Source organism: Malaya genurostris, chromosome 1 (genome assembly GCF_030247185.1).
Source record: "Malaya genurostris strain Urasoe2022 chromosome 1, Malgen_1.1, whole genome shotgun sequence".
Taxonomy (NCBI): Eukaryota; Metazoa; Arthropoda; class Insecta; order Diptera; family Culicidae; genus Malaya; species Malaya genurostris.
In genome coordinates this window covers 59,702,312-59,723,006 of record NC_080570.1, presented here as the reverse complement: position 1 = coordinate 59,723,006, position 20,695 = coordinate 59,702,312, and the positions used below count along the sequence as shown (strand labels likewise).

Genomic DNA, 20,695 nt, shown 5'->3' with positions numbered 1-20,695 from the left:
AAGACATCATATTAACAAGATATCCAGTTCTCACATTTGATGATGATGATGGTCCCACCTCATACCCCTACAAAGGTGTGAGCAGAACGAGTTATCTAAATGATAATTAATATTTTTGCACATATCTTAACCAGTAAACAAAAGAAAACGATCTGATTAATCTAGCAGGTATAGATTCTTCTTCAAAAGAACGACTGACCACAAAATAACATTCAAATATCTCGGATTTACTATCCAGGGTTAATCAAGAAAATTTCCAACCCGGGAAGATCCTTGATCACATCAGGAATCGAACCCGATATCTTTACCAGTATCAGACAGTAATTCACCTGGCCCTTCCCGCCGGACCAGTTCATCGCTACACACATCAGCTACGATGGAGTAACGAGACTGCGGATGAGCAGAGCCAAGCCCAATTCCATCAACAACTGTCGATCCCAATTAGTTTCCCGAATCTATTCCTTAAATAATTATCCAACCTTGCGATCAAGGTCAAGAGCAAACTTAACACACTGAATGCTAAGGCTCTTCGGCCAGTCCTGTTCGCTTTCCAAATAGTCACTACCTGCTTCGCGCGCGAGGCTCAAACGTTTGTAGACTGCTCATTATTTTTAACTCTCAAACAAACTAAAAATCCATCATCATCATACCGAACATAGTAACTTAATACGTCTCACAATAATATATATAAACAAAAAAAAAAATACAATCTTCGTAATACGTAAAAAAATAAAAAATCTAAAAAAATTGAACTAACTAACTAAATATTTGCTTACAAAGCGGACTTTATGTGTGAAATACATAACTTTTTGAACTCCACCAATGAGGCCGCGCGTTTGATCTCTCTTGGCATCGAATTGAAAAAACTTATTCCCTTGTACAACAATGAGTTTTGCGATCTGGCTAACAAAAAGCTTGGTGTTCTAGCATCAGACGCGTTTCTAGTATTGTACCTATGCAAATCAGTTCCTCTTTCAACTCGATCACACAAATATCGAGGCAGCATGCCATTTAATATCTTGAAAATAAATACCATGGTTAAGTAGTAAATTCTCTGTTTCACTGAAAGCCATTGTAATGCGTTCAGTAGAAAATCTGAGGAGGTATATCTACTACATTTTAGAATTAATCGCATGATCTTATTTTGCAGTCGCTGTAATCTCAAGATTTGTGTGTTATTAGCAAGAAACAGAATGGATGGGCAAAAGTCAATGTGTGGTGAAATGACTGTTTTATACAAAAGAATCTTACTATGGGTCGTTAAGTCATTTTTCAAACGACATAATACACCATATTTTTTGGCAATCTTCTTGATGACGTTATTGATATGAGATTTGAATGTTAACTTTTCATCAATTATGACTCCAAGATACTTCATTTCTCTAACGCGATCAATAATTTCACCATCAATTTCCACATTGGCGTCATGACCGGTGCTGACAGAAGAAATAACCATATATTTAGTTTTCGCGACGTTTAGTTTCAGTTGCTTAAATTTTAACCATCGAACCAGCGAACTTAGATCCTCGTTTAAATGTGCAACAGCTTCATTGAAATCTCTAGCCGTAATGAACAGAACAGTATCATCAGCAAACAAATTTATATCACAGAAACGTAAGACTCGCTTCATATCATTAATATACATGATAAATAGAATAGGACCTAACACACTTCCCTGAGGCACACCAAGTGAATTGCCGAGGGAACTAGACATTACATCGTTAAAAACAGTCTTTTGAGATCTACCACATAAATAGTTTTCAAACCATTCATGTGCCATTCCCCCGATGCCAAAACGCCGCAATGTCTGCAACAATAAAGGTCTTGAAATTGTTTCAAAGGCTCTCTTCAGATCCAAGAACACAGCAAAAATACTCTCTTTGGCTTCGATTTTCTCCTTCCATTTTGCCAATACTAGGTTCAAAGCGGTTTCACAAGAGTGACCCTTACGATATCCCGATTGTTCCGGTATTAGCAAACTGTTAGAGTTCAAATAGTTAATCAGCTGATCTTTAACAACAAGTTCCAAAATTTTTTCCAGCGTGTGCAGCATGTTAATGGGACGGTACTCCTCGGCTTTATCCGTTCCAGTAACCTTGGGGATAGGAACAACCAGAGATTCTTTCCACACTTTTGGCACGTGCCCCGTGTACAACGATTCATTTACCAGATCCAGTAGATCGTGTCCGATAACATGAAAGCAATCCTGTATCACTTTTGAGTTTACATTGTCAATACCCGTCGATTTTCCCAAATTAAAACAAATATTTTTCAGTTGTTCAAAAGCGATTGGTTGAAATTCATCAAGTCTACAATAGTTATTCATCGGCTGTGTTATTTCAACAGGTTCACCTACCAATTCAATACTTTGATTGATCTGCTGAACACTATTTATGAAATAACTGTTGAACTTTTCAGATATAATTTGTTCTGTGTGTTCTTCTATACCGTCAAAAGTTATACTTTTCGATGCACTATGTGTAGGCTTGATAAGCTGTTTGAGAATTTTTCATAACTCTCTACTGTTTTGTTGATTTTGATCGATTCTCCTCTGTATGTATTCATATCTAGTCTTCTTCAGTGCCCGTGAATAAATATTTCGTGCTTGTGTATATCTACTCCAGTGACTATCATTGTTAGTTCTACAGAATCTCTTGTACTGTTTATCCCTCTCCCGTTTTAACCGTAAGAGGTCTATTGAGTACCAACTACTCGAGCTGTTCAAACTAACATACTTTTCAATTACTAATTCATTAGTACACTTTTTCAGTATGTCAGTAAGAATAGATGCCCTGTGATCCAAATTTCCAGTCAACTGTGTACAACCCAAGCTTCTTGATACAAGTCGAGATATGGTTTGCTTTGAATAGTTTTTCCAACTCTTGATTTTCACCGTATCTTCCTCATTTCTAGAGCTACTCGTTACGGAAATTGCAATTGTTTCATGATCTGAAATCTTGCAATCGGATTCCGCATTTGAATAAACACCGTCGAAATTGGAATACACGTGATCTATCAATGTTTTACTGTATCTCGAAATTCTTGTAAATTCATTCACAGTTTGCCTCAAATTGAAGAATTCTGCTAACTGTTTCAATTTATTCGAACCTTGATCACTGAGCCAATCAATATTATTAATATTTCCTTTCTTTGTTCATTTTCAGACAATTAACGCATTTGAATTCAGTTGAAGAACACTCAGATGTTCTATGTGCGGAATTACATTTGGAACAATTTTCACTGTTTAAACATTCGGTGCTCTTGTGACCAAACTCACCACACTTGAAACAGCGCAATACGTTGAACGACTCGAAAACCGAACACCTATCCCAGCCGACGCAAACCTTACCGGCGGCCATCAAACTAGAATAAGTATTTTTATCAACCTCAATTATAACACTGAATTTGTTATATTTGAAGCGTGGATTCTCAAAGTCAGCAACAACTTTTACATCTTCAATCGAAATTTCCTGATTTTGACTTTTCAATTTCCCGAACAAATCATTGGCAACATCCTTTTTTTGCGAGCATGGGGCCCTCTGGCGAGTCCGCATCGAATCTCGTACATAGAACTAGGGGAGAGAAATGTCAAATTAGGGCGCGCCAAAAGAGCAGCCCTGTACATCCATACAATTGACATGATATATTGAATGTTTTGAGCTGAGCTGAGCTGAAGTAGATCGCCCGTAGTTGCACTTCGTGATTGACCGAACGAGTGGAAATGTACAATGAACCAATCAAATGAAACTTGGGAGTAACAAATCATTATCACTGTACATACCCACTCACTCCTAACTTTCCATCAAAAGATCAATAACGACGCCGGCTATGACCAAACGCTGTGCTGTTAAGGAAAAGGAGGAATATTAGTCCGACACTCGTTGTTTCTGAACTGTCACAATATGCTTTATGTTGCTCACAACTCCATAAATTATAACAGTTGCAGGATACTTTGTGTGTCTGACTGGGGAACCTGTAGAATGTCAAAATAATTACCTGTAACTATTCTGATCAATTTTCAGAGCTTGGTCACTAATACATCCGTCAGGGAAAAAACCGATAGCATGTTCAAACTTCAGGGTGCCTAAATTTGTTCATGAATAATTTGCCTCGAACATGTCAAATAAAATCATTCATGATATGATATCAGGTTTGACTCTCTTGAACAACGACTGCAATCTATTTTCGTTATGCTTGAATCTGTTAACGCCGATTTAGATCGGTTAAAATCGTTCAATTTTGGGCGGTAAATTATCCATGTTCGTCACTTGAGCATTTTCTAGTTTCGCGAATCAGAATTATGAAAGAAAAACACTTTTTGTACTTTTCACTAATCAATATACACATGGTGGAGAGAGAAATTGGCATCACTGGGATGCGGTGTCGTAAGTGCTGCTCTCAAAAAAGTCTAATTTGAATGTGTTTTTTGAAACGTATAGTAAGAACTTTGGTCGAAATGGTTATTTTGAGGATTCTTTCGGAAATTTTCATATCGGCAGTAGTGATTTGCAACATTTTTATCGTTTATTCAATAGTACAAATAGATATCAGCAATAAAAGTACACTCGGAGTAGAAGAAAATCGATTTCAAAGTGATTACTACTACTTATTTTAGTGTAAACTACGATTAAACATGGAAAATCTTCAGAAATGTGTGAAATTGGGTAAGGTTAGGTTTTTTCTGATCCACATTTTTCTAAACAGAAACCAGTGTAATATTGATTTCTCGAGTACTAGAATGTATAGCGAACGAGTACTATTTATTTTGGATACTTTATTTGTTATTTCCAGGCATTTGAAAAATGTTATGAAACCCAGTTTAATGCTCTATTCTGAATAAACGGTAGATTTTCCACAATGAACTAAGATCAACATTACCATCTCTGAGTAAAAACTTTTTCTTCAACTTCTACTATGATTTTTCAAATGAATTTGCACGTTTTCACAAGAAATTGTTGAAAAGATAGAATAATTAGAAATTTTCCTACCGATTTGACAGCTCTTGCTGAAAGTATCATCTCTAAACTAGCAGCGCCTCTACATTTCAGTTTTGCGACAATACGCCAATTGGCACAATGACGCTGCAATGAAATGTAGAGGCGCTGCTTGTTTAGAGATGATAATTTAAGCAAGAGCTGTCAAATTGGTAGGAAAATTTTTAATTACTTCACCATTTTAACGATTTCCCATAAAAACGGACAAGTTTATTTAAAAAATCATAGTAGAAGTGGAAGAGAAAGTTTTTACTTTGAGGTGGTAATGTTGATCCTAATTTGTTGTGCGAAATATAACGTTTATTTAGAATTGAGCATTATACTTGCTTCAATACCATTATTCAAATGCCCGGAAATAACATAAAATATCTAAAAGAAGTACTCGAGAAATCATTATTGCACTGGTTTCTGTTTAAAAACATGCTGGTCCGAAAAAACCTAACCTTACCCAATTTCACATATTTCTAAAGATTTTCCATGTTTAATCGTAGTTTACACTAAAAAAGTAGTAGTAATCATTTTGAAATCGACTTTCTTCTACTACGAGTTTGTTTTCATTGCTGATATCTATTAGTACTATTGAATAAACAACAAAATCGTTGCAAATCACTACTGCCGGTATGAAAATTTTCTTGTTTACATTTTTCATTGGCAGGTGTCGCTACCGGTAATTCAGTTTTGCATTGTGACAGTTTTAAAAAGCTGGATTCATAGTGTACGTAGGAACAGATAATAATGATTCCACACGGAGAACCTCAAGACCACAAAATTTCAATATTGCAATTGTTGTTTCTCGCCCTGGTTGTTTGAACTTAAATGTTGTTGATTTAACTAACGTATCTGTTAATTTCGTCATAATCATTCAGGTGAACGAAATCGATGTATTCGAATCCTATCACTTGGCAGAGGACGAAGACAGAATTTATTTTCATGTTTTCAGACTCGACTCTCGCAGGGTTTCTACATAGAAAGATAGAAAAATTCATGGAAAATGCAGATAATCCAAAAATTATGGGGTTGGAAAATTCCCTACCAATAAACCAATCTATAGTTTGACGTTTGACGCGCTACGATATGTTTTGTGGGATGTCAAAATTATTGATTGTCAAAATGACCTGATGACGGAATTCTAACCGCATGAATGTTATATGTATGTTGCTTGCAGTAAGATGGAATGTGGCAAAGACATCATATTAACAAGATATCCAGCTCTCACATTTCCCGAACAAATTATTGGCAACATCTTTTTTTGCGAGCATGGCTCCCTCAGGCGAGTCCGCATCGAATCTAGCACATAGAAGTAGGGGAGAGAAGTGTCAAATTCGTGCGCACCAAAATAGCAGCACTGCGCACCCATACGATTGACATGATATGTTGAATGTGATGCCGTGCGATGGCGTTGCTGAACTGAAGATAGATTTCGCGCCAAACGGACAGGGTCTGATTGTGGGTAATGCTGCCAGTGGGTATTGATCATCGCGGGCGTCAGTTGAACGAATCAGAAATTTATTGAACGAATCAATGAGAGAACTGTACTGTACAAGCGATAAGATCACATTGCGAGATTTTGCTTGCAGCTAGCTTTCAAATGAATTCATTCATTGGAGCGCGCATAATGAGTGGCAAATTAATGCCAATGTCTTAGAAGATAACCGTAATGGAGTGAAACTGGACTTAAACATGTAAGATCAAGATCAATTTAAACATTAATGTGCTGTTTTTATTACCTAACCGTCAAGGTCGAATAGAGGCGTAGACGAAATAGGCCGCCAAGCTTGAAAAGGCACCAAAATTCAGTAATTTGGAAAACGTATTTTTTCTGTTTCTTCATATTCTTTGAATGTGAAAAGTGCAATGCTTGCCTTTGGCAAATGAAATGCGATATATTGCTTAAAATGTGTGCGTAAATAAAATTGATTCTTAAACAAAGAGACCAATTCAAAGATTTGTCCAATCTTCTGTTTACTAAGTCATTTAACATTCGAAACTTTTGATTGCGAATCATGCAAATCACAAGCAAATAATTCACTTACCATCGAGAACAGGCCGGACAGAACCCAAACGATCAGTGACATGTTGACGCTGCCGGTATTGATGAGCACTCCTGTCGGCGACACGAAAATACCGGAGCCTATGATCGAACCAACGATCACCGTGACCCCGTTGACGAGGGTCATCTTGGGTTTGAGTGTGATTTCGCCATCACAACCGGATTTGGTACCATTCCCGTTCAGTTCTTCACCCTTGAAGGACTCCTTTCGGCTGTCTTTTTTCAGTGATTCGTCCTCCATGCTGAATTCGGTTTTGTGATGCTAGAGTATTTGACTACAGTGCAATGATGCCTGGAAGAGAACAAAATACGTTTATTAGTTTATATGATTGACTCAGCATCGGCAACCATGGGGCAAATCACTGAGTATTTGTCACCCGATGGAACAATTTTCCCGCTCGTTGTTTGCTTGCAGCTCATCAGCCCAGGGAACGCATTAAGTCTATTATCATTGTAATCAATCAGAAACGCTAACGAACAGGTTTGCCTTGCACTGAATTCTAATCATAGTTTTCACTGACAAATCACAGACAAACAACATAACAGAACAAATTGCACATTTCACTGCGACTCTTTTGTGTGTTTTCCTACGCGCGAAATGCCAAAACAAGACGAATATGATGTGACAGTAGTGGCTTCATTACTTACTCAACAATTTATTTAAGTTATGTCAGCACTTGTGTGTTGATTACATGCTAACACTCGTAATAAGACTTTAACAAAAATTTTCGGAAGGGATTAATTAAAACATTTTAAAAATCACAAGCGAACCGAATCAAACGATCCTAGAGCATGCGAATTTTTAGTACACTAACGAATCAGGCGAAAATTTATCGTTAGATGTATAATTACATGGCGGTATGACAGCTCAATAATTAGGGCGAAATGGGCTCCGATACTCCTCAAAGCTAGGCAAATTAAAATGAAACTTCTTTACCGAGAGAGACAGAGAAAGGAAGAGTGAGGACATGTGGTCGAGCAGCTTAGAAACAAAGTTCTTTTCTGCTGCTTTCAAAAATACAATTTACTACCAATGCTTTCACAAGTGCATGTTAGGTAAAATATTGTTGAGAACCGAAAATATATAGATAAACAGGTGTCAAGCATCTCTCATTAAACATCAAACAATCCAGCATCTATTCTTTTCATCAACTCCGCATGGTAATTATTATCTTCAAATAACAGGCGGTTTTCGACGTGTTTTTCGGTTAGGCCAAATTTTCAGCCAGTCTGTTTCGATATTGACCTTCAGAAAGCGAAGGTGTGCCGCAGTTGTTTCGCAGCTGTGGGACGTCATCTTTAGTTTATATGCGTAGACAATTTTGATGACAATTAAAACTGTACACTTTGGAATGTCAACAGACAAATCGCATCAACTTTGTCCTTGCTAAACGCCTACCGCGTTTATGCGGGATTTCGAAAATGGGCTAAGCCTTAAACGAAGATAAAATATAACTTTTGACTAATCCAGGCACATTGATAATTGTATATAATTTAATGTCGGCAAGTCCCTTGAATACACAGCATGGAAAAGATATCACTTTATCATTATGTTAACATTGGAAACACCTCAAACCAATGATAACGTAAAGCATTAAATTCGATTAACCTTTCTAAAGCATTAGAAACATTAAAATCTGATCAAATTATTCGTACAACCGCAAGTTGTGAAAATTTGCTGGTTTTCCTAAATTTTATAAGTGATCTTTCAGCAACCTTTAGGAGTGGTGCTAGAAAATCAAAAGTGACACGTTGAACATTGGTGGGTACCAAAAATTATCTAGAATTAATATAACTGCTCTAAAAATAATGTTTTGAATCTTGATACTTTGGAATCATTTAAAAACCATCAACAAGAAAAAGTTCATCAATGAGACCATGATCTGCCACCAATGTATAACTAGGTATATCTACTTCATCTGACAACCAAGTAAACGCATGGTATAATAATAGCATTAATATGTAAAAATCACAAAACGATGTATCTAATAAGTTGACAAAAAACCTGTTTCAATCCACATAGTGATGTGATGTTGTCTTTCTTTCAAATTCAGAAAAAATCGGTATTTGCATAGTCCTTCTAACAACTGTTTACGTTTAACCTACTTATGAGACTTATGGGACTAGAAGATCAGTACATCCATCCCTGAGAAGTTCTGAAGAAACTTCTGTTTTTTGTTTTCTGTTTTTTGCAACGTCTCTCTAAATGACGGATTGAAATTTCGAACACACTTTGTAATTCTTTGGAATTCCGGAACCGGAGGTAGAATATGGAAAAAAAATTCAACGGCAACCTACAAGTACATAGGACTTTACATTTGAGCTTAAGTTTGTGAAAATCGGATTGACCATTTTTGAGAAAAAGCAGCAAAAGTCATTTTGGAATTTGTTAATAACCATATCCGGTACTGCCGACGCCAAGAACTGGGTACAAGTATAGCAGAAGTCGGTTAATTTATCAACTAACCAGCCTATACTAAAAATAGGAATGTTTTTAAATCACTTTTAAATGATATGTTGCATTTTTTGCATCGTCGCTTTAAATGACGAGTTGAAATTTCAAACACACATCAACCTGTCATTACGGAACCGGAAATCGGATCCAGATAAAATTCTACATCGACTTATTAAATTTTTGTTTGTGAAAATCGACCCAGTCGTTTCTGATCAACATCAACTAACCAAACCTGCCAAATGAATAATTCTACGGCTTGTTGAAATATATTTCAGTGTCAAGTACAGAAACACACTTTTGAAATTCAAAGTTTTATACAGCCTGTAGCAACACAAGAAAGCAAATATGAATTTCACAAGTGATATAACTTTTCAAATTCACTCTTACAGAATTTTACAGGCTCCGAATGTAATTTGTACTTGGCTACCAAGTGCCGCTGTGTGGATTTATATGTATCATTTATTCATCAAGCTGATATAGGCTTCTGTGGTTCAGTCGATTAAGTGATATGCTTCGTGATCTGATGTTTCTCGGTTCAAGTCGCGCCACTGCTAACAATCTTTTGTTTTTTTATTTCATTCGAATTCAAGCCAAATAATTTTCAAATCACATAATTTTACATGTTCTTGAATCAAAACTTGTGTGAAATACGACGCTCCATTCAGGTCCATCTTATAAGTTGTAAAATCACATCGCATGAGATATTTTTTATGAACTTCAATAGTTTGATGAGGATAAGATTAACTATAATATAAACTCAAACCAACCTGCTTTAACGGGGATCACAAGAATAGGAATAATGAGAAGGATGTTTTGATTAGTCAGATCAAGATTTGTGATACTTAGTCAGATGGTAACGCAATGTCATTTTTTCGAAATTTGAATGACTGCTTCTTGTATATTAACCCGAACATGTGTTTTAACCCAAAATATATTGAAACCCAAATTTGTTTTGTTTCGGCGAATGACCGCCCATGAAAGGCCTCGTTATCCCATACAAAACGTCCAAATTTCATTTGCATCCGACTTCCGGTTCCGGAATTATATGGTGAAGTGTTTTAAAAACTGAATACCGTTACTTGAAGCGGCGAAACAAAACACCAAAAAAAATTCTTAATTTGCCTCGAAACTATTCCAATCGGTAGGCATTGTCAATATACAATAAAAAAACTCGATTCCGATTATTCTAGTTCTCATTTTCTGATTCCGGGAGCACCGGAAATAAAAAGTAAAATTTTCAAACATGCCTTTTCCAATCGGTAGTCATTGTCAGTAGACGGTCAAACATTAATTTTGCTTTCCTTGTTCTTGGGTTTTTGATGAACGACCGAAGATTGTAGCCATAGACTCAAAAATGGATCCCAATCGCTTTTCTCGAACCAACTTCGCTTATACCGGTTCACAGATTCCGGTTTCTTTTCGTTTCCTCAGAGATGGCATATCCGACCTGAGTATTGTTTCACTCTCTAGGTCAGGCGCGGCAACTACGAGGGGGCAAAGCACTTGATTGCTTTTTATTTGCATATTTCAAGGAACTTGCCGCCCCTGCTCTAGGTTATACTAGTTTATGGACAAACTTTTTTTTAAGAATCAAAGAAAGTTATTTGTAAGAATGCCACACATTTATATATGAGAATATGTGAAATATGAGAAAGGTATCATTACACCACTAGGTGGATAAAAGCAGGTTTTTATTAATGTTTCAATCTCATATGAGTTATAGGTCATGTGCCTGAATGGGATTCGAGTTTAGATAGGTAACGTTATTGGGAAGGTCGTTCTTAATTCATAATATAAATTCCCAAATAGAGCCCTAAAAAACAAAAACACAGAAAAAAAGTTCGAAGATTCTTCAATATTGCTGTTATAGCGACGCGGAAACTCGAAGCGAATGCACTTCAAGCCCAATCTATCGAACACAGACAGAAGATCTCATCCTAATGGTTCTCGTATACGAAATGACTACTGGAGCCGTTACAAAAATTTGTGACATAATCAGAATATTTTGAATCGTTTTTATCTGAATCGCATTGACATAAAAACGAATGTTACGATATACGTTATAATGCGACACCTATTGCCATAATTACATGTGCGTACGAGCAAATATTGAACGCCGGGTCCGAATTGCATACAAATTAAACTAAACTGAACACAGTCTATGTTTTCGGTTCGCGATTTCGATGTTCATCCAACATAAAAACTACAAGCTTTGTGTTGTCAATAATTAAAAAATGCGCATTATAATTCAATTTTAATAGATTATTTTATGAGAAAATTGATCATAAACTATTCAAAACGTTGACTGTCTTGTTCCGCATCATCAGTTCGAACAACCACAAGGGTTAGTTTTCTTGTCGTTGCGTCAACTTATTCGAGATGGCGCTAGTTATAACACGGTTATACACTATAACGACGTATTCATCTTTCGAACGAATTTCATTTGTTATCTTAATAACGCTAACAAAATCAAAGGAAACTAGGACTCGTTCGTACAACAATCGATCGAAAAATCAATACTCCGTTATTCATAATACTTTTGGTCTACTGACTACCTATAAGGGTGGCCAAAATTTTTCCTCATACGTTGAAAATCACGTCACTGTTTAAATTTGGCTTATAGTCGACATAACAGAATATCCTTCACGCCAATACAGAACATCACTTCTACTCTGTCGTACGTGGACTGCCTTCGGAACGGCTGGGCTAATATTGACAAATTTAGATTCAGTTGAAATATCCTATCGGCATCATTTGAATGAATCGTGATCAAGATTTCATTCAAATGATGCCGATAGGATATTTCAACTGAAGCCATGTGAATCACGACTCAAAAAAGATGTGAAATCTTGAGCCCGGGCTCATCATTATCATCTGATCTTCTGATGTATAGACCAGACTCAATACAGGGATGAAAAATGTTCAAGAAAAGCAATTCCGTTACTTATCTTTCAGAAACAACATTAGTAGAAATTACCCGATTCAGCTAGTCCTTTCAAGATTATATAACTCGAAATAGTCCCGCAAGAATAGCATACTGCAATTTCTGTATTCGATTAATTGAACTCCGTTTAAACGGTAAACACCTCTTCTTTGTGTAGTAATAGTATCATCGGATAGTTTGGATCAAACTTATTTTGTTCTTTAAATGGAGAAATTTTCACAACAGCAAATCCAAAGAATTGTAATAGTTCCTTACTGCGTTTGGACCACTTGAAGTTTGACTAGTAACTGATTCGATTTTTTCTTCTTCTGGATAATCTATATTGGCTTTAATTTTCGATGGATTGCTAACAACAAATGTCATCGCAATAATCGATCAGTAAAACCGAGAAAATGTTATGGAAACTTTTTGTTCCTATGAATATGAAGATAACATTAGGATCAATTAACAGGATGACTAACGTCATGAGAGGGTGATAAAAAGCGATCCAGTTGTGAGCAGACACAAAGACCGAAAAGTTGTTTACGAAGTTACCACGGAAAATGCGAGCAATCATCAATGATATTAGAGTTTCATTAGTAACAGGTGTAAAAATACCGTCAAGCAGATCCAATATTTTGATAGAATCCGCAACTTAATTCAATCATCCGGATCCAACTGTCAGCTGCGCAGATATCATAATCCATAGGGGGGCGCTAATCATACTTGATCGAAGCACATGCGTCGTTCGTTCCGCCTGTTTTCTGTTCCCCGGGTACTCCGTCTGCCGTTTTGTTTATGGAGTATTTGCTTATGATGTTAATTCCCGGTACTGGCGCGGCTGGAATGTGAAAATCTTTGAGTAGGTCGCGATAACGTTTTCACAGGGGCTCACCGACACAGAGCCACGCTAGATTTACTTTTATCAATGATCGTGACTGACTACCATTATATGACTGTACCCTCTGCTGAATGTCATACCAGTTGAATTCCTTTGCTCTCCCGGCTGCCCCCAGTGACATCTTAAGATTACCGCCAACCGTCTCTGTTCGCGGTGGTGATTTTTGGCAATGAAGGTAAATTGCACCGGACATTTTATGGGTCTATTGACGCAAATGGGATAAACGGCTTGTTTAAATCAGCAGTCGGGACCATCCGAAGGGGATTGTAGCAAGAGGGCGAACAATTGGCACAATAACGTGATTGAATTAATCGTGAATTATGTGGAGTGCATTGAAATTTCAACGAAAATTGTTATTTTAACTATTCTGTTCTTCAATCAAAATTCCATCAAGTGTTTCATATGACTCGATACATCTTTTGTGGATAGATTTTGTGATTGTTTTGATTTAGAAGATTCGTGACAATTATCGGATATCACCCAGAATAAAATGATGAATGATAAAATGATATTGAATTGAAAAAAAAAAATGAAATAATATACACTCCAAAAAAAATTGAATCTTACAGGTGACTTAATCCCTCATACGATGTAATTCATAAAGACCTAATTTGTCAAATGACAGAAAAATTCATTTGTATTGACATAATGTTAGATTAGCTTAAATTTTACTGGTTTCGACTGTAACTTGCATTATGCTAACAGATGCGACTGTATGAATTAAAATACACCTTTTACCAGCCAAGCAGTTGTATGCTTCTGTGACTCGGTCGATTAACAGACGTACTTGCGATCCAATGATTCTCGGTTCAAGTCGCGGCGTTGCTATCAGTATTTTTTTTTATTTCAATAAATTTCGAGGCATGGAGTTTCAGTCACATTATTAAATGTTCTTCGACGTAAATTTGTATGAACTGCGACGCTCCATTTAAGTGCATCTAATAAGATGTAAAATCACAGGGGTTTTTTAAGTGTGTATGTCAAATTGAATATGTCAAAAGTATAATTAAACGAATAGAGCAGTTCGTATTTCAAGTAGCAATATGTTGCAGAAAGTTTCACTGATTCAAATATTAATGTGTCTTGTATTAAACTTGAAAAATATCCAATAAAAGATACCGATATATGTACACAGAAAAAAATTATGAATATTACAGGTGACAGAATACTACAAACGATACAATTCACAACTACTTAATTTTTCAAATGACGCAATATTCCACTCGCACAGAATTTTACACGCTCCGAATTTAATTTGCATTCGGCTACCAAGTGCTGCAATAAGAATCGGCCCTTAAAAGTTAAGTGAAACGCTATGTTTTTGCGATACGGATAAGTTATATTATTTTATTTGCACCACCAGTAATTGTATGCACCGGAAATTTGATACCAAAGCAGTTACCAATCAACTACATCATCATCTCATACCATTAGAAAAATTCAATAATGAATTGAAACTTTTGCATAGTTTTCACAAAATCTTTAAATTATGCGACTAAGAATTTCTGCTAAGATCGTATCATCAGCATTACTATTTTTTCGCGCCATTGAGACAAACTTTTGTTTTATGACTTTTGCTTACCCTAGAATAGTTTTAGTATGACATCTGGATAATTCTTGGAAATTCTCTTGAGAAGACTTGAAACGCATCTCCAATAAAGATCTTCATGGAAAACAATCAAGCTTTCTAACATGATTTAGCAGAGAAATAACATAAATAAATGCATTTTATTGTTACTAACTCAATGTTTAAAGGATATTTGAAAATAGCTTAAATTTAATACTAGTGTTTCAAAACGACATCACAGAACGCAGCAATTTCATTATCGTTCATTTCCCATTGATTTAAACTTCTGTAAGGGTTCTTCTAGTGTTACGAAATAATGTTTTGGTCTCAATTGAATGCATAATAAACGAAATAAACATCCTGCTCCACGTTTTTTTTAGTTTTAGAAACAGTAATTTTTCTTGATTATTAGCAAATACACATTATAATAAATTCAGTTTCGTCTTGTGTCCATATTATTGCAACAGATTTGGAAATATGTGGCTGCACACAAGAGAATAGATCGCTTTATTCCGAAATTAATCCTTTTTTTTTGCATTTTCGTGGCTACTGACAATGGAACGGGATAGTTTTCCAGTTTGTTTGTTTATTTATATATATGCGGTTCTTTGACAAAGAAAGCATAGCAACCAGAACAGTGTTGCCTAAAAAGAATAATTTTATCATTATCAAGGGGCCGCTATATTTGTGGCAACTGACGGAAAATCACTGACAGACACTTTTTATTTCGATTTTTCTTCGGAGTGCCTGGTCGTGTCGTCGTATGAGCTCTGTGGTTCAGTCGAGTAACCGATGTGCTTGTGGTCTAATGTTTCTCGGTTCAAGTCGCGCTGCTGCTAACGATCTTTTGCTTTTTTTTTCGTTCGTATTCAAGCCATGTAATTTTCAAATCACAAAATTTTACATGTACTTGAATCAAAATTTGTGTGAAATACGATGCTCCATTTATGTGCATCTTATAAAATGTAAAAACAGAAGATTTTTTCGAACTTTGTACAAGAAAGAATAGCAAGTGCGAAAAGCAATTGTGTGCAGTCGCAAAGAAAACTCGGATCTTTCAGCAGAGACCAGATCTTTCGGAACTTACTTGCGACTAGAAAAATAAAAATGTCTTCAACTTTCCTGCATACTTCCAAGCATCGGCAAGGTGATAAATGATAAACGAAGTGTGGCGCCTAAAGCCGGACCCACAAGTTGTATCGTGAATATTTCCCTGCGTGGTAATAGACGATGAAACCTATGTGCTGGAGGACTTTCAGCAGCTACACAGAATGTCTTTTTACATTGCTTACACATGGGTTGAAAAGTCCCGCGCTTAACTCATAGATGGCGCTAGTTTTATTGCAGTCACCTTTTTTCAGTTAATACTAATCTTTAGAAGACAGCTGTTAAAATTTCGTGATATTCACACTTTACCCCATAATTCCGAAACCGGATGAAATTCAGGAATTAAGTATGGGACCACACCTTTCATTTGAACCTAAGTTTGTGAAAATCGGTCAAACCATCTCTGAGATTTGTGAGTGAGATCCATTTGGGGAAATATGATCACTATTTCCAGTGCCTCCGGAATTAGAAACAGGGAACCAGGATAGCAGGAATCGATTTGTTTGGCCGTCGACTGAAATAACTACTGACGGAATAAAACTTTTAACACACTTTACCCTATAATTCCGGAACTGGAAGTCGTATCCAAATGAAATTCAGAAGTTTTGTATTGAAGTGTAAGTTTGTAAAAATCAGTTTCGCCATCTCTGAGAAAAGTGAGTAAGTAATTTGAGATTGAAATTTTTACACTAATCACCCTGTAATTTTGGAATGGGACGTCGGATCAAGATGAAATTCAGGCATTTTTATGGAATCATAAGACTTTTTATTTGAATCCGATTTTGTGATAATCGGAGCAGCAGCTTTCAAGAAAAATTAGTATTCGTATTTTAATTTGTTTACACATTTTACCAAGAATGGCTTTTATCGTATCAAAGAACACTCACTAGCAACTCTTTACACGATTAAATCAGTGCCATCATCGCAGCAATAAAAAACCGGCATGGTTCATTTAACATAAAATAGACACCAATGCGAGAGCGAATTTCTCTCGACGACCTGTCTGAGAATCAAAGGTTAGCTCGCTGCTGTGGGGATTCTCTCTGAAGCAACAAACGGTCGCTTATTCTCGTCTCGCGATCCGATTCTGTATGGGCAGTGGATAATTGCGATGGAATCATTTTACTATTGCCGCTTATTCTAACTATAAGCATATAACCTTTGTATAAGTTGGGTCTATGAAAATGTATGTGAATGCTCCACACAATGGTTTTGAAATATTGCAATATAGTATGAGAATCATCAAGTCGATCGACTCGATTTTCTGCGATAATTGTCAACTTGCGATTCTCTCTCGGTAAATTCCACACAGCACCAATCATTATCAGACTGTAATTTTTTTAAGGGCCGTGAAATACTCAGAGTATGAAGTCTCTCGCGGTTCATGCATTGAGAGACTCGAGTTCTTGTAGCAACTTCTACCGGATTGAAAATGTTGTATACAATATTGATAAATATAGAGCAGCTTCTGTCAAATTTTCGGCAATCACCAACACTGCATTTTAAGCCGTAATTCCGGAACCAGAATCCAAATAAAACTCAGGAATTTCGTATGGTCCGGTTCATGCAAAAAAAGTTTCAAACGATTTTTGCATTTAAAAATCATTCTTCCGTTTTGCCACTCTATGTTTTAACTCGGTTTTCCATTCAAACATACATAAACAGATTTTCCGAATTATTTTTCATTTTAGGTTATTCAATTTCGGCCTTCAGCTACACAAATGATCAATTCCATTTGAATTCGAAAGTCGATATTTTTTTTGTAAATTTTGACTCAAATTTTGCAAAGGACAATTTTCATCATAAATTCATAAGTTAACCAATTTTGACTCTAGCATTATTCATGAGAACGGTGTAGCCAAATGTTCATTGGACATTCGATTTTCGATTCCGAAATTACCGAATATTTTATTTATATCTCGATCGTAAAGCCGTGGGAAATTTTCTAAATTAGGATCAATATTGAATAAAAACTTAAAATATAGTTCCAAAGAATAACCTGCTTATTTGAATAAACTCTGTTATATATTATTATATTATATATTATCGAAGTTTTCAGTGATTTTTGTTTGGAAAAAGTTGCATCTCGGGAACGGTAGAATTTACCATAATTCCGTTTACCCGCCATATTATTTAAAATTTTGCGTGCTATCGTTTCAACAGACTTCATATCCGATTTTTAAACGGGTTAATTAGTGCTGTGAATCTACTTACACTAAGAGTCCTTTAAGGCGGAGGTTCAATTATACGACAATTGATTTGAGGTAGTTTCCTCAAACAATCACTTTTCACGAAAGTATATTGAGTTCGCCTTTAGCAATGGAGGTGTGAGCAAACCCGAAATAAGAATCGGGTTCGAAACTTACTCGAATTTCAGTTGAACAACATTGAAACTATGTTCGAAACTGACTTCAAACAAGCGGCTTGACATCAGTTAGGGTGGAAATTTCGGTATGGTTTGGCATCAAGCGAAAACAACAATACTGACCCATCGATCCGACACAGCATGACAACAGTCAGTGGCTTATTTACATATTCAATAACATGCAATCAAATTAGAAAGAACATGTAAACATTCATACTACTGGTAGCTGTCAAACGACGTTCATCCTCAGCCCATTTTGCGAGGTTATGCTTGACATCTATTGGTGGTTTGTTTACATTTCCAATGGCACGTATTCAAATTAAAATGTGAATGTAAACAAACCCCGTATAGCTGGCAAACGATGTCCATCCATGTAGCTACTATCGATTGTTATTTAAGTTGATTCAACATAATAGACAAATAATCAGCATGTCTTGATTGTAGAACATTGATCATAGATTGTACTTAAGTTCACATTTGTCGATGCGAAAACAAGACTTTATTTAATTACTCCACCCTGAACATATTACTCCTAACGGAATGGTTTTATGTGACCGAGATGAAGTTCATGCCCGTTCATTCATTTGTACTCGTTCGCTGTCAACAGCTGAGGTAATTAGGTCGACAGGTTCGTTAGCAATTGAAACTAGGAGCTATTATTCAATTGGCAGTGAATTCCGCTAGTCTTAAATAACAGCGAAAGTCTATTGAGTAAGAAAGAAAAACACGTGCTTGCGATTCCATCATAATCGAACTTTTGAAAATGACATTTGACTGTACCGTTAGCCACCATTTCCCGCGTTCCCACATCTTCTGTATGGATCGGAAAGGATAAAAGATCTTCTTAAAGAGAAAAAAAGTTGTTACCTCACTAAAGGACAACGTTTCATCATACTCTTTTGTGTCATAAAATTTGAGAACTTCCTCAACCAGCAATGCCCTCGTATTATTGTTTATTTATTCGTTTTCGTTTGATAAATCGAAAACGAGGTCAGATTAGTTTATTTAAACAAACATTTTTGATACTTGGTTGTTTCACATTAAACAGAGCGGCCCTGATATATCATCAAATTATCGAAATCAACTTCGGAATTGATCCGAATTTCAGTTCAATGAGGTTGAAACTAGGTTCGAAATTGGTTTCAAATAATTGTTTTGACAGTAGTAAGGGTGGAAATTGGCTTGGGTTTGACATCAAGAAAAAACGACATTTACATGAATTTTCTATCTTTCCACCATCTCACGAATGCCATGTCAGAGGAGCTGTATTATTATTATTAGCATTGATAATATATTTTGTTCGTTTGGCATATTAAGTTTGAGTCGTACTGTTTAAAAGTGATATCAATTGAAATATGTATGCTATTTTATTAATATAACAAAAGTAAGTCGAAACTAAACTATGTCCAGTTATTGTAGTTTGTGATCGAGTTTCTGTAACCGGAGAACGGAAACGCAGCATGTGTGTGAGGCAATGATGAAAACAAATGTTAGCCGAATGGGGCCAGATCTGGGGTGTCTGGCGGGTGAGGCAAAAGTTCCCAGTCCAGAAATGATGAGTTTTCACCACTTCCGCTTTGCGAACGAAGGTGTTACCGAGCTGCGAAATGACTTTGTCATGTCTAGTGGAGTATTCTGGACATTTTACGAACAAAATTTGATTCAATAGCATCATTTGATGTTGGCAGCAATTAGTATTTACAGTTTCCTATGATTTGAGATTATTAATCAGGGTTCGCTTCAGGATTTTCTGCCCTTGGAATTCTCAAAATAATTTCATTTCCCGACACGAATTGGTGCAGTAAACTCTTTGTTTCATACCATGAGAGTAAAATTTCGTTCGCCGACTTTTGCTTTTTCCGCATTTTATCAATCAGTTCATGAAGAACCGATTTTTTCACCTTCTCGATCATTAACATAATGGGTAGAATATCAGAATTTATTCGAAAGGTGCACACACAGACATTTTCCGATCTTGTCGAGCTAAGTCGAATGGTGGGTTTCCGAGGATCCACTCGAAAGTTGGGCAAAAAAACGCAATAGTTTATATGGTGAACTAATACTTGTTTGCAGAGACATCTTTCGTATAAACTGCGCATTATTAGCTGATTCACTTAAAATTCGGTAAGTGCTCGTTAAATGTTTTATTTATTGCTATATCTTGAAAACAACAGGCACATCAAATTTATGTTAAATGTTAGATCATACAGCTTGTTTCAAATTAATGACTTTTCATACTGTACAAGACTACAACGTTTAACTAAAATCGGAGCAATCTGATTCTTCCATCTTCTCTGTTGATAATTTCTAGAATTGTCCGTATGAGATATACC

The 20,695-nt window shown here is 36.1% G+C and overlaps 1 protein-coding gene across 6 annotated transcripts in view; it reads right to left on the bottom strand.

Moving 5' to 3' along the window:
- The window catches only part of LOC131440195 (Y+L amino acid transporter 2), a 73,766-nt gene that overhangs the window by 37,196 nt on the left and 15,875 nt on the right, over positions 1-20,695 (bottom strand). For 5 of the 6 annotated variants that reach the window (XM_058611258.1, XM_058611263.1, XM_058611262.1 and 2 more), the window contains exon 2: positions 7,028-7,336. In XM_058611258.1, coding sequence (XP_058467241.1) covers positions 7,028-7,285 — 258 coding nt within the window. In that variant the 5' untranslated portion in view covers positions 7,286-7,336. Of the gene's footprint in view, positions 1-7,027; positions 7,337-7,692; positions 7,829-20,695 lie in introns of those variants that run through there. The other variant, XM_058611260.1, reaches the window with a different exon arrangement.